At 36.1% G+C, this 15,752-nt stretch overlaps 2 protein-coding genes across 2 annotated transcripts; one reads left to right on the top strand and one right to left on the bottom strand.

The window, feature by feature from the left end:
- Positions 1 to 1,187: 1,187 nt before the first annotated feature.
- LOC133789682 (EPIDERMAL PATTERNING FACTOR-like protein 6) lies at positions 1,188 to 3,793 on the top strand. The gene is made up of 3 exons (XM_062227458.1): positions 1,188 to 2,011; positions 2,221 to 2,267; positions 3,226 to 3,793. Exons 1-3 carry the CDS (start codon positions 1,870 to 1,872, stop codon positions 3,454 to 3,456), a joined length of 420 nt encoding a protein of 139 aa, XP_062083442.1. The 5' UTR covers positions 1,188 to 1,869; the 3' UTR covers positions 3,457 to 3,793.
- Positions 3,794 to 11,304: 7,511 nt separating this feature from the next.
- Positions 11,305 to 14,214, bottom strand: LOC133791793 (uncharacterized). Its single transcript, XM_062229709.1, has 3 exons — positions 13,887 to 14,214; positions 11,578 to 11,864; positions 11,305 to 11,451 (listed from the first exon to the last, which is right to left on the bottom strand). The coding sequence occupies exons 1-3, from the start codon at positions 14,212 to 14,214 to the stop codon at positions 11,305 to 11,307; spliced, it is 762 nt and encodes a 253-aa protein (XP_062085693.1).
- Positions 14,215 to 15,752: the final 1,538 nt, after the last annotated feature.

Genomic DNA, 15,752 nt, shown 5'->3' with positions numbered 1-15,752 from the left:
GAGGAAGAATGAGACTGATTGATGAAGATAAATAAAGGGAGGTTGAGAGATGGTCGTTGATCTGTTTCGCTTAAATACAACCTAGCACTATTGATCTACCTAGTGTTAGTGCCACCTGCGAACTCCATCACATCTACCCAACATTGTGCAAAGCTCCACCATATTGTGAAGCTTCGACCATTGTGTGAAGCTCTGACCATCGTGTAAAGCTCCTTTCGACAGAAGCTGGAAGAAAAATAAGAAAAAGGGAAAGGAAAGAAAGAAGAAGAAAAGAAAAATATTTTTTAAAATAAAAATGATTTTTTTTACTTTAAATTAATTTAAATATCTTTATTTTTTAATTTACAATAATTAAAAAATATATGATGTGATATTAATTTAGATGGCGAGGTGGCAATGCGTTGATAGTAATTAAGAAAAACGAACAAGATTATAAATTTGCTAACAAAATGATAGTTTGTGAGATTTCACCATAAAAAATAAAGATTTAGTATTTAAGTATAACAAAATATAAAGATTATAAGATTTTACTGCTAATTACTCTATAACGTAGTTAGTTATACAAGGTACCGTCAATATCACATATACATATGTATTGTTGAGTATTTTAATGTGTCATGCAGCAATTTTTTATTCATCAAGTCGACTTCATCAAGTAGTAAAAAGAATTGATATATTGGGTTATATAATTTAATATCAGATATATTATAATTTAAAATAAAATTCATCAAACCAAATATTAAATTGAGTATTGATAGGTGCACTCGAAGGTACACATACATTCACCACGACATAAAGTGTTAATTACTACAATACCCTCTTAACCTTCTCAAGAAACTCCAGCGATGCATGTACTTTTTACTTTCCCCAAAAGTCCAAAAGAAAACAGAGTTAATAGGAATTTTGGTCCATTTGAATGAGAACTGTATACCATGCCATTATGTATTTAATACAAGTACCAAAATATTCCAAAAGCATCTAATCACTTGAAATCTGACTGGTGTTTGAGCCACAATTTACTCACAAAGGAAATGACATTAGCACGTATAATTCTAAAAGCGCAATTATGTGAAACTGTTAAAATCATTAATGCATGCAATGGCCTAGAATTGTCACATTCCAATTTTGTATCAATTCTAAGTCATTATGTGAAAATGTTTTAAGTTATAACTTGCAGGTATTTGAGCATAACATCAAATAACCATAAATACCATTTAAGTATTAAACAATTCTAGCAATAAAAAAATGAAGTTATAAAAAGTGGGCTACCATTATTTTCCAACAAAAGAAGTGAAAAAAAAAAGAGGCTGGGGGGTTTAAAAAAAAAGAGGGTAGAGAAGAGCAGTTGAGAGTGCAGAGCAGAAGGTAGCAGAGGAGTGGTTGTTTTAGGATTCCTGGGTTTGGGAATAGCTGAAGGACAGAGACGAAAGGCTGCAAAAGAGACCGAGATCCAAACATGGCAAAGGCTTAGGAACCGACGATCCGTATAGACATATATTCACCATACCCTTCTTTAATTACCTCTTCTCTCTCTCCTTCTCTCTCAAACTTGCTTTGCCGTACAATACCAATCTCACAAAAACAAGGGTGAAAGAGTTTGATATGTTAGGTACTGATTTGACCTTGTACTGTTGCATGGAAAGATATGTGGAGTTTGAGTCCGGAGCTACACCGAAGAAGATTGTGATAAACCCAGTCTAATCATAGAAAGAAAGAAAGAAAATCGGCAAAATATACTGTCAATAATTTATTTCAGCAATACCACAAGTTTCAGAGCCAGCTCTCTTTTTCCTTCTACTTTCTAGTTAGTTAATAACTTATTTTCTTCCCTCGTTCTAAAGGGTTTTACTTTGAGCTTTAATCTTGTTAATGGAGTGGAAGAGAAACAGAATAATAATAATAAGGTTCAGTATTAGTACTAAACCTTCTCTATTTTACTATGTTCCCATCTTCCTCTTCACTATTTCAGCACTGTTCTACAGTTCTATCAGCTTCACAACTACATGCCCAGGTGAGTAATAATATGTCTCTTCTCCTTTCTTATTATTCATTTTCCAACTCCAACTCTTCACTTTTTTCCTTAGTTTAGTAACTCAACGTCAAAATTGAAAAATACCCATTAAGCCAATATCAATAAAATTTCAAATATTGCTAAAAAAAACCCTCACAAACTCCATTCCAGTCACTACTGTTGTTTACTCTCTTTCATTTCCAATGCAGATGGCAGGTGTTCGATGTCTGCCAAAGCTGATCATACGTATTTTCAGGTAGTTTAAATTAGTGCTTCTTATCAAAGTATATTTTTATAAAAGTCATGACTACACATTGTGAAAAACTCATAAACTATAGATAAATAGTTACAAAGAGAAATTTGATGTCAATAATAGTGTCATCTACATTGAATCTCATAATTGAGTGCTATTCATTCATAATTGAATACATATATTTTTGTTTATTTATTTTATATTTCATGATGAGCAGTGCTACTATGAGGGTTTAATTCTACTGTCATTGGCAAAAGATGGCAACGATAATTTTATTATTGACTGCTCTTCTTTTATCTCTTACCACACATCTCAATAACTATTACTGGCTAAAAGACGCATGGCATAGGTACCAATGGTTCCACTGATCTGATAAGCCGTCAGATCATCAATATATATAAATACAGCAAACACGACTGCTGGGTTGTCACCTGTACCCAATTTTCTATTTTTCTCCATCTTTCATTTATTTATTTAATATATATTTAAATTATTTATAATTTTTTTTTTCCATAGTGTCTTAAAATAATTGGTCAATTATTTAAAAATACCTTATTTATTTATTTAATATATATTTAAATTATTTATAATTTTCTCTTTTTCTAACTATACATAAATCTTGTGTCTTATACATCAATCTAGTTTCTTAAAATAATTGGTGAGAAAAAGATAAAAAAATTGGGAAGGCAGAATTTTTTTTTCGTCACATGTAGTTCCTCTTCTACAGTCCGCGGCCCATCTCTGGGAGATTATAATCGAATAGCTCATTGTTTTTTTTTATATACCGCACGCTATCATATCATAAAGAAAGTTACTAACGTGCGCGTGCAGCCCCATGCGCACAGTACAGAATGGTCCAACAAGAAATTATTGTTGTACAATGTTTATAATTAGTGATAAACTTGTGAGACTTAACGTAATGAAACTGGTCCTACTTATTGGAATATTGTCATCTTCGCAGGGATCGGAGAAACCACCAGAGAAAATGGTAACGCCGCCACCGTTAATGAAGACGGCTCCGAGATACTTAAGCGGAATTGGGTCGTCGCCGCCCCGGTGTTTGTGGAAATGCGGCAACTGTAGGCCGTGTAAACCAGTCCACGTGCCTGTGCCGCCGGGGAATCCGGTGACGGCTGAGTACTACCCGGAAGCATGGAGGTGCAAATGTGGCAACAAGTTATACATGCCTTGAAAATATATATAACTTTGTTTTGCTATAATCAAACTATAACTTAAAATATTAAAGAAAAAAAAAAAGGTTATATATATATAAATGTTTTTCCTATTATTATTGCTAGCTAATTAGCTACTTTTGTCTTTCTTCAGTGGTGTGATATTTTCTAGTTATATGGAATATGGATTGTATAACATGGATTGTCCCTAGGTTCTTAGTTATATATATATATATATATATATATAACAGATGATCAAGTATATAGGACTTTAGTTTGTATGTTATAATAGAATTAATTAAGGTATACATTCATGATCTTTAAGAATATCGTGTATCTAATTATTATAGACCTTGTATTTCCAAATTTTTGTTCGATGATTATCGGTGTGTATATAATATTAATATATATATATATATATTTGTGCAAAACATTTGACAAATAGCCAAGCCCACAACTTTCGAAATATATATGTTCTTCAAAAAAATATTAAAAGATAGTAATGGTGTGAAGAAAACACGATAAATCTTTTAAAATACTACAAGTCATTTTGTGGAGCCTTATTAAAGATGACACTAGTCGCTAATAAAATGTCTCGTATCAAATTTAATAACCTCCCCAAGCTCTATATATACTCGCTTGCGTCCTCTTAGTCAGTCACTAATGCGGAAAAGAAAAAGAGATTTTGTATTGATCGAATAGTCTGATTACAGAGGCTGAGCTATGTATATATAGCTGAAACAGTTACTGAAACAGTTGCAACAAACTCACGCAACTAACGAAAAATAAAAGAAGACAGAAACTATACAACTGAAATACATATATATCTAATACCCCCCCTTCAAGATGGACGGTGGATATCATGAACGGTCATCTTGCTGATATGAGAATTGAGAGAGGTTGAAGAGAGAGCTTTAGTAAAAGCATCTGCCAGTTGGAGGGAACTACGAACAGGAATGAGGCGTATGGAACCAGCCTTTATTTTGTCTCGAATGAAGTGGCAGTCAAGCTCAATATGCTTGGTTTGCTCATGGAATGTGGGGTTGTTAGCGATGTGGACAGCAGAGAGGTTATCACAGTAAATAAAAGCGGGTGTGGAGGAATGAATGTGGAGGTCAGCTAGGATGTATTGCAGCCAGGTGAGTTCACTGGCAGTGGCGGCAAGGGCACGGTATTCTGCTTCAGCAGAACTTTTGGAAATTGTTGGTTGCTTCTTAGTTCGCCAAGATATCAAACAATCGCCTATAAACACACAAAAACCTGTAGTAGAGCGCCTAGTGAGAGGGCAAGCAGCCCAGTCTGAGTCGGAGAAAGCGCGGAGGTGGAGAGAAGAAGTAGAAGAATAGAGTAAGCCTTGGCCAGGACTGCCTTTCAGAAACCGTAACAAGTGGTGGACTGCTTGTAGATGAGTAGTGCGGGGAGCAGACATGAACTGGCTTAAGGTGTGAACCGAGTAGGTGATATCAGGTCTTGACAGTGTCAAATAAAGCAAACGTCCAATAAGGCGTCTATATTGAGAGGGGTCTGCCAAAGGTTCACCTTGGATGTTGTCAAGTTTCAGCTTTGGATCCATAGGCGTTTTGGCAGGTTTGCTGCCCAGGTATCCTGTATCTTCAAGAAGATTGATTGTGTACTGTCTTTGGGAAATGAAGAGACCACGTTCAGAGCGGGCAATTTCAAAACCAAGGAAGTACTTGAGTGTACCAAGAGCTTTTAGTTTGAAACGAGCATGAAGTGAGTGCCGAAGTTGATGGAGCAGCTTGAGATTTGGGCCGGCGATGATGATGTCGTCAACATAGACAAGGAGAGCAATGAACTGGTCGTCTTGTCCCTTTGTAAAGAGAGTATAATCTGCCTGTGACTGTTTAAAACCAGCGGAGAGAAGAGCATCTGAGAGTGTCATGTACCACTGCCGAGATGATTGTTTGAGGCCATAGATTGACTTGTGTAATTTGTAAACTAGGGGAGGATCTGCACAAGAAGAAAGAGAAACAGTAAGGCCTTTGGGAAGAGACATATATACCTCTTCATTTAAATCGCCGTTAAGGAAGGCGTTGTTAATATCAATTTGTAGAGTATGCCACTGTTTAATCGTAGAGATGGCAAGGAGCAACTTTAGCGTAACCATCTTGGCAACAGGCGAGAAAGTGTCAAAATAGTCGAGGCCTTCTTGTTGAGAGTATCCTTGAGCGACTAGTCTAGCTTTATAACGTTCAATGGAGCCGTCATTATGAAATTTAAGCTTGTACACCCATCTACAACCAATTGCTTGTTTATTGGGCGGAAGAGGCATAATGGTCCATGTGTTATTGCGTTGAAGAGCCTGCAATTCATCATTCATTGCCTGAATCCAAGAGTCATGTTGAATGGCCTGTTTATATGTCTGAGGTTCAATTTGAGATGAAACTGCACAAATAAAAGATTTATGACTTGGAGAAAACTTAGAAAAAGACATATAATTATGGATGGGATAGAGAGTAGAAGATTTAGTATGTATAGAGGAGTGACACTCAAAGTCACGGAGGTAGGCAGGTGGTCGAGAGGGCCTGCTGGAACGTCTAGGGAAAGGCTGAGATGAAGGTGATGAGGCAGTAGCAGCATCAAGAACAGAATCATTTACAGGAGGAGTAAAATTGTTAGAGGTGGTAGCTGTGGAAGACTGTGGTGAAGGCATATCCTGCGAAAAAATGTCAGTAGTAATAGGAGTAGTTTTATCATGATAAGAATCAATAATAGGAGTATTAGTAACTTCAAGAGAAGGCAAAACTATGTTAGAAAAAGGATCAGTAAAGGAATGTGAAGTATTGAGTTTGTGAAATGGGAAAATATGTTCATGAAAAATCACATTTCTAGAAATAAAGAAAGTTTTGGTATTTAAATCATAAAGCCTATATCCTTTTATGCCATGGGTGTATCCCATAAAAACACAAGTTCTAGCCCGTGAATCGAATTTTGTGCGATGAGCAGTCAGTGTAGATGCAAAAGCCAAACAACCAAAAGATCTAAAAGTAGTATAATCAGGAGGTGTGTTATAGAGGATCTCATAAGGGGTTTTATTTTGAAGATTAGGTGTTGGAATGCGATTAATTATATAAGCTGCTGTAGAAACACATTCAGACCAAAATTTGATGGGAACATTAGCTTGAAAATAGAGTGACCGAGCAACATTCAATAAATGTTGATGCTTACGTTCAGCTACTGCATTTTGCTCAGGTGTTTCGACACAAGTGAATTGATGCAAAATGCCCTTTTTAGCAAAAATATCTGTGAAGGCTAGCTCAGGTGCATTATCAGATCGAAATTTCTTAAGAACACACTTAAATTGAGTTTCAATGAATGAAAGAAATTGTGGTACAATCTGTAAAGCATCAGATTTACGTTTTAAAAAATAGAGCCAAGTAAATCTAGAGCAGTCATCCACAAGAGTTAAGAAATATTTATAACTAGAATGAGAGGGTATGTGGTGAGGTCCCCATATATCACAGTGCACAAGATCAAAAGGATGAGTAGAAAAATGATTATTATTAGAAAATGGCAATTTCTTAAGTTTTGCCTTTGGACAGACATAACAGGGAACATTTTTATGTAAGTCAGAAACATTACAGTGCAAAACAGATCTAAGTAAATGCAATCGTTTATTAGAAAGATGGCCTAGCCTAGAATGCCAAGTTTATGCAGAAATGGAAAGAACATGACAAGGAGAACATGAATTGGATTTAGAAAAATATTCGTCCAGAATGTATAGTCCATTGCTGGCTTTACCCGTGCCAATCATCCTCCTGGTTGGCATCTCCTGTATATAGAAACAATTAGAATTGAAGCTAAGGGAAAGAAAACCTTGATTGGTCAAGCAACTAACGGATATAATATTATATTTAAAAGAAGGAACATAAAGCACGTCAGTGAGAACTAAATCTTGATTAATGGCAATTGAACCACTGTGATGAACAAATAAAGAATCACTATTAGGCAGTATGAGTTTAGTAGGAATTATAGGATTTAGAAATTGAAAACTATGGACATTAGAACATATATGTCTTGTAGCCCCTGTGTCAACAATCCAAGAATCAAGCACAGGTCTGAAAGAATTGGTAGATAACACAAGTTCTTGATTACCTGAGGAATATTTTGGTTCTGTAGAAGTCATACCAGGAGCTTGAGTAGCAAGAAGGTTGAGTAATTGTTGATATTGGGTGGCTGTGAGTTGAGGCAGGAGGGTCGCAGTGCTGAATTGATTTGCGGCTACATCTTTGGAATTGGACTGTGTTTGCTCGGGTCTTGTAGCATCGATGTCATCCTTAGAGTCATTGAATTGATTTGCCGATGATTCTTTGGAAGATTTCTGCTTATAACCAGGAGGATATCCATGCAACTTGTAACATTTGTCAATGGTGTGACCAAGATTATTACAATGGGTACAAAAGGGCCTATTTCTTCTCGGAGGATATGGTTTGGATGCTGTTGAGTCAGATCTTTGAGTGAATGATCTATTGCTTTGAAGGGAAAAGGCCATTGAAGAAGTTGGGTCAGCAGTGATATCACTTCTTTGATTTTCCTCCTGAGTAATCAAATGAAAAAATCTGCTTAGATCAGGTAAGGGATCCATGAGCAAGATGTTCCCCCTGACTTGGGAATAAGAATCTTTGAGTCCCATTGAAAAGGACATTATGTATTCCATATGATGATGCTCCTGGAACTTCTTAATTCCTCCACAGGTACAGTTGTTGCAGGTACAATTGGGTCTGTAATTGGAGAGCTCTTCCCAAATCGCACGAAGCTTCGTATAGTAGATGCTCACGGATTGGGTGTCTTGTTTAAGGTTCATCAATTCTTTTCGAAGGTTGAAGATGTGCGGTCCATTGCGTCTCTGAAATCGAACCTGGAGATCCTTCCAAATCTCTGCGGCAGAATCATCGTACAAAATACTGGCTGAAATGTCTTTTGAAACTGAGTTGAGGATCCAAGAGATTACGATGTTGTTGTTGCGACACCAAGAATTGTACAAAGAAGTCTCGGTTGGGGAAGGCTTTGAAATCGAACCATCAAGAAAACCTATTTTGTTCTTGACAGAAATGGATAATTTCATTGCCCTACTCCAAGAAGAGTAATTATCCTGACCTGTAAGAACCTGTGAAACAAGGATGTTTCCAGGGTTGTCGGAGTGATGAAGGTAGTACGGATCTGATGGATCTTCAAGGTGGGTTCTTGTGTTAGAGGAGATTGGAGGAAGCGGAGAGTCATCAATGGCGGATGTATCACGGTCATCTGGTGGAGATGGGGATTGACCGGTGTTAGACATATTCGAAGACGTGTTGCCGGAGAAGAGTGTACGAACAACAGAGAAAACGGCAGAGAAGATCGGCGGAGAAGGAGAAGGATCGTCGGAGAAGAAGAGGGATCGAAAGGAAGGCTTATCCTTCCGGCTCTGATACCATAATGCGGAAAAGAAAAAGAGATTTTGTATTGATCGAATAGTCTGATTACAGAGGCTGAGCTATGTATATATAGCTGAAACAGTTACTGAAACAGTTGCAACAAACTCACGCAACTAACGAAAAATAAAAGAAGACAGAAACTATACAACTGAAATACATATATATCTAATAGTCACCATTTTCCAAGTGATCGAGAAATTATTTTGTGCGCGCAAGAATCAACAAGAGTTTGATTGAGTTGTGAGAGATCTTTGAGAGTGATTGTACACTAGTGTAAAGTTTTGTAAAGGTTTACTTTGTATAGCAAACCGAGTTGCTCTGCCATTGTTGTGCAGAGTTGAGAATGGGAGAGAGATGGAGGTGTGAGGTGTTGTAAAGACTTGTATATTGTAATATATATAGTAAAGAAACTCAGACTGGATGTAGGTTGATATTGGACCGAATCTGTATAACTTTGTTGTCTCTTTTCTCAATACTTTCTTAAGCATTTCTCTAACAATTGTGTTGATGTAGTGTTTGTGCAATTGCTTGCTGGTGTTTGTGTTTGGTTTACTTGGTTTCTAGCAGGTTGATTCAACTCAAGTTGTTGGTGTATCAAAGACAGGTTCGGAGGGCTAAAGAACTAGACTTGAAGTTGATCATTAGAATTGATTTTGGAAAAAGAAGAACAAGATGTCATGTAAGATTTGATAGTGTGATGAATATTAGATTGGAGGAGAAGATTTTAAAGATTGAGCTGAGAAAGAAAGGTTACATAGGTATAAAGTGGGGATTTGATAAGACACTTGTGTTTCGATCTCAAAATTAATTGAGGATGAGTAGACCAGTAATATAAAGGGTGTACGTAATAATACCAATACATATACCTATTTATTTATTTTCATAAAATTTTAAAAGTCAATGTTGTTATTTAAAAAAAAAAAACAACCTTTAATATATTTTGATTCTTTATATATTGTTTTTGGATACGGAACATTTTCAAGTTTTCGCAACCAATGACAACAAGCGTTATAAATAAAGTTTTGTTAAAGGGATATTTGTGGCATAAGTATCCAAGGTTTGGGGAAAATACCCAGTATGGACCCAATCTTTTTTTTAGCAGGTAAAGTACCCAAATATCCTAAAACTGTAATTCTATCCAATTTCATCAATAGGGTCTCCGTTAGTGGGCTATAATGGACACGTGTAGGCTCCAGATTAATCAAAGGTTTAATTTTTTAAAACTAGAAAAAAATATTTTCAAATTTAATTTTATTAATATTATTATTATTATTATTATTTTATTTTATTTTATTTTTAAAACCTACCCCCCAAAACCTAAAGTCATTTTCGAAGAGGCTGCAAGGAAGAAGTCGACAGTGGAAGAAGGAACCATTTTAGAAGAGCTAAGGAAGAAGAAGGATTGGGAATATGGAGGGTGAAGTTTCATTTTGCTCTTCTGGTCGAGTACACAGCAGAGGGAGGTATCGGGGTAGGGGTACAGTGAGGTATGATGGAGTAACTTGTGACTGTGACTTAACGTTGGCATTGAGGACCTTTTGGACCAATCGAAATCCTGGTAGAAGGTTTAGAACATGCTATAGAATGAAAGTAAGTTTTTTAAAATTTTCTGGTGTTCTTGATTATTCATGGTTTTAATGGTGTTCCTGAAATAACTTGTATATTTTCTGCCTTATTACAGTCAGAGGGGGGTGTGATTTTTTTTGTTGGGTGGATCCAGAAACTTGTCAAGGTGGAAAGGGTTTGATTCCAGATTGGGTCAAAAGAATTGAAGGTGAAGATTGCAATGGGGAAGAAAATGTGGGTAATGATTAGAGACATGTAGATATTGGTGATAGGGAAATTGGGAAACAAGTTTATACAATGTGTGCTCATCCAAATAGTGGTCTTTGGTTGAATATAAGTTGGGGGAAACTGTTTTTTTATTTTATTTTGTAGTTGTCATTGTGTTAGTATTGCTGCTGAAGAGTGGTAGTTTTACAAATATAATGGTCTCATGAGTTGTAACAATGAAAAAGGAATTGAAATAAAATTGTGTTGCTTTTTTGTTTGTGAAAATTGATGTGTTTTGATTGACAATTTTATGTTAAATTGTGTTGAGGTCACTTGGTTGTATTGGTGCATTTAACAAATTACATAATAGCAAAATAATATCAATAACTTAGGCATCATATTTGAACATCAACATAACGACCAATACAACATTAACCAGTTTTCAGCAAGTTTGAGGTGGTGTCTTTGGTTAGATTAAGCATATACATAGTACATGTTGGCAACAATTTAAGGGTTATACCTTATACATAAAATCAAAATTAAGCCAACATGTCAAAACAAAGGGTTTTTGTAGTTAATTAAAACAAAGTCAGGACTCAAAATGAAATGTTCCAACTATCTAATCTAAGAATGTTTAGTGGTTTGTGGATGTGGCTGAGATTATGAAGCTTGTGCTGCCTCTCTTGCCTTTTGTCTCACCCTCCTCTTCTTTCTTTTGATAGTTTCTGGTGCTGGATTTTTCTTTGGTGGTCTTCCCATTCTTCTCCGTTGAACAGGCTGCAAACAACATACCTTAGTATTAATAAGCTGTAATTTTCAGTTCATATCAAAACAAAAGGAATATAGAATTTGCCCCAATACCTGTTCTGTAGGTTGACTCTTACAAGTACATCAAAAGTGACCATGTTTCCCACAGTTGTTGCAAAAGTTTGCCTGACCTACTCTTCGAGCTTTTGTTGCATTGGGGGCAGGAGGTTCATCTGGTTCTCTTTTCCTTGATTTCTTAGGTCTCCCAGGCAAGACATTCTCAGTAGGTGGAATAGGATTCTGTCCTGGATCTGGCCACTTATCAGGTGATGGCATTGGCTTTATAATACCAGCATATTGAGCTATAAAAGCCTCTTTCTTGTAAGCTGAATCCACAAAATCCATCACATTTAAGTTGGAGCTCCAAATGGCAGCCAAGACATTGCCACAAGGTATACCAGTCAACTGGTAACCTCTTCAAGTACACACCCTATCCACCAAATTCACAGAGAACCACTCTGAGTCACGAAAATGTACTTGGAATTTGTGTGAGTTTGCTTTAGTGGACTGGCAGTGTGATAACTCTACAAATTAGAGTTATTTTATCATATTTTACATGCTAATTGTTGCTTAGTTCTTGAGTTTTTAATTAACTTATTAATTTTTTATGTAATTTTAATTTTTTAGTCTTATTGTAGTTTTCTAGATTTTTATATGTTTTTATAGATATTTTATTATAATATGTTGTAGTTTAATTATTTGAAATTTGTGTTGTTAGATTATAAGTTAAAAAAATGTGATGTTATTGAACTTAATTGTCAAAATAAATTAAATTTCAATTAGTATTTTCATGAACTTAATATGAGATATTTTATAATTGAAAATATTTGATGCTAATTTAATATTTACTTATTTTGTAGGATGTACTTTGCAATTTTTATGCTTGAAAAAGAAGAGAAAAGGAAATAAAAGTGGCATTTGTGAAGAGAAAATAGCAAATTTTGGCAAAAAGCCATCTCACTTCAGTCCCACGGATTGGGCCTCACAACCAGGCCCACGCCGGCCCAACTCTAGCTGCCTTCAGCAGCTCCACTACTGACTCTTTTCCTCCAGCCACGTGACCCTGCCTTTCTCCCATTTCCCTTCAGCCAACACGCCCCGTACACCACGCCTGGCCACTCCACCAACAGCAGCTTCTCCACCAGTTTAGCACCTCACTCGGTTGAGCCTCAACAAATCAACGCCAGCCCAGATTTTGGGCCCAACGCCTCTTGAAGCCAATTGGGCCTCCAAACCACACGGCCCAAGTCCCCGGCCATCTACCTCCTGCGCCAGCACCCAGCCGTACCAAAATCCCCTTGAGCCCATCAATTTGCTCATTTGTCCCCTATGACAAAATGCCAACTTTTTACCATTTTGTCTACACATTTTTACCACAACATCATCATTACACCCTATAATTTACCTCTACATACCATATTTATTTTATTTAATTAATCTAATCAATTTAATTAATTTTAATTGATTATTTTAATAATCTCACTTTGGCTATAAATATGGAATTTCAAGACCATTTTAGGGTGCTTAATGTTTTGGTTACCATCTTTTTCTCCCATTTTCTCTCTACCATTCTCTTTTCCATTTGGGTTTTTCAAGAGCATTTTGCAAGTATGTATGTCATTTATTTTGTAATTTCTACTCTAGTTATGTGCTTCTAATCTTTTTCATAAGATTATTAAGATCATGATGAAGCAACTTGTAACTAGGTAATATTTATATTGTATGTTGATTTCCCTTGTAATACAACAAAGTTTATGGATTTTTCTTCTTCACATATTTCTTTCATCTTAAATATCTTGTATTTTAGATTGTTAGAACATATTTACACTTTGTTCTTCATTAGTGCATAAACATAATATTCTTTGTGTAAGATGTGTCATTAAATTGTACACATCCATGCTTAGAACAAAAATATTATGTTTTGCCTTATAAATAATGTTCATTGATTTATTTGTTATTTCATTAGTTTGATTTACACTAAATGCTTTGAAATTATAATTTTGAAAAGTGAAGAAAAATCCTATATTTTTAGAAGAAATTTGTGCTTAAAATTATAAATCTTTCTTGGAAAATGATAGTTTGAATTATTTTAACTATCACTAAAACTTGAGAATCAATATACTAATAAATATTATTAAACTTACATTTTGTGGATTCTAGTATCTTAATAATCTTTTCTTTTAACACTTATTGTCAACTCATTATTGCTTTTATTTTTATTCTCTTAAATAGCTTTATTTTTCAATCTTTTATTTTATCTTCATAACATTAAAACTCATTAATATTTGGAGCTAGGTTAGAATTTATTACTTTTGATTTAAAATAGTTTTCTTTTTTTATTTTAGACAACTCCTTTGGGTTCGACCTCGTGCTTACACGAAAACTATTCTATAAATACGATTCGTGCGCTTGCGAGTATAAATATTTAAACATACCCGTTTTGGGTCCATCACAGTGTCTGGCCACATGCTTGTTCTTCTCAATGACTTCCCTAACCCTCTTTCCTACAGGATGCACCCATTTGGAAACACTCTCCCTTTTCACACATAATCTACTCATTAACCATAACCGAATCTTTTCTAGCAAGGTAATGATAGGCTTCTCCCTTGCATCCAATTTTGCTGAGTTGAAGCTTTCACACAAATTGTTTAATAACATGTCACACTTTACATGAAACCTAAAATGCCTCTTGCTCCACTCACTTGGATTTTTTTTCATTAACCAGTCATATGCCTTCTCATTAACCTCTTTAAGGGATGTCATTTTTTTCTTGAAGTCCTCGAGTGTTGTAGCCCTTGCACATGCCCACAACTTTTGTTTAAGCAAAAAACCAGGAAACTCTTTCTTGAAGTTGGAATGTAGATGTCTCACACAAAATATTTCAGCACCTTCAAATACAAAACCTAAAGCATTCCCTAAACCTTTTTTTGTTTATCACTAATCATAGTGATTTTTGTATGATCTAGTCCTTCAAAATCCTCCTTCAACAAATTTAGGAACCAAGTCCATGTATCTATGTTCTCCTTGAACCCATCCTTGCAAGCTTTCATGCATATGTAGACTCTTTCACACAACCTTCTATCATTCACTATGTTGCTCTTAATGATGGTTGTGCTCCCAGGATTCAAGGCAAGAATTTTCTTGCAATAATCCTCCAATACAGCATACTGTTCAGCCACAGATCCCTCTAGTATCTTCTTTGCCTTAGCCTTTGCATTGTAAAAAACATGTCTGGTTGTGCGGGAGAACTTAGTGTTGGAGGTTAGCTCCTTGAAGTTAATGTAATACATATTTGGATTCATTTGAAACTGAGGCAAGAAATGTTTAGCTAGCCAAGGTGCATCAATATGTTTGTTGTTAAAAACAATGCCACAGTTATGAACATCCGCTAATGTGTTCACTCTGAAAGTTGTGCTGTCCCTTTTCTGTACCCGAGCATATAGGCACCAACCATAACCTTGTTCTCTACAAATTGCTTTAAGCTTTGTCTAGTTGTTGAAAGCATATACAAATTCTCGATCTGTACTTATGAAGTATTCCCTTAAAGCCTCTCTAAGTTGGTTCACATTAGCAAACTCCAATCCAAGAACAAACTTGAAATCTGCCCATTCATCTCTTAGGAAAAATTGCTTTCTACTTTTCTTAGATCCACCTTCACCATCGTCACTGTCTAGGCTCTGCAGTTCATCTTCATCCACATAATCTCCATCTGAGTTGTCTGCTTGGACCTGCCCATACACTTTGTTCACAGAACCCCACCATCGGCTAGGCTCAGTAATATTCTCTTCATATTGCCTCTCTTCTTCATCATCTAGGGCATACTCTTCTTCAACAGAATCTTTGTCTTCAGCAGAGTTTCCTTGGCCCAAATCAGCATCTGGTTGGACCTCCACTTGTGTACTCTTTCTATGCTCGGTTTGCCTTGAACATTGGCCCAATTCAGGCTTTTCATGGACTTGAGTTTGGCTTGATGTCTTGATGTGTGACCCAAATCAAGCTCTTCATGGGCTTGGTTGGTTTCCCTTAGACTCTGGCCCAAATCAGCATCTTCATGGACCTGAGTTTGGCTTGGTGTGTGGCCTAAATCAACATCAGTTAACACTGGACTTTCATTTCCCATGTCAAGCTCATCTACAAAGTTGGTCGAACCCTTACTTGTGCTGCCAGGGTGTGGCTGGGATGCTTTGGCCATCTCAACTTCAACTTGGGTAATGTCACCCAATTCATAATCATCTCTGGCCAAACCTGCCCATCTCTGAATTGTTCCCATTCCTCACGTTCCGGAATCAACACATCTTCTT

Source organism: Humulus lupulus, chromosome 7, assembly GCF_963169125.1.
Source record: "Humulus lupulus chromosome 7, drHumLupu1.1, whole genome shotgun sequence".
Classification (NCBI taxonomy): Eukaryota; Viridiplantae; Streptophyta; class Magnoliopsida; order Rosales; family Cannabaceae; genus Humulus; species Humulus lupulus.
Note: the sequence above shows the minus strand (reverse complement) of the source record. Positions and strands in the feature narration are given on the sequence as shown.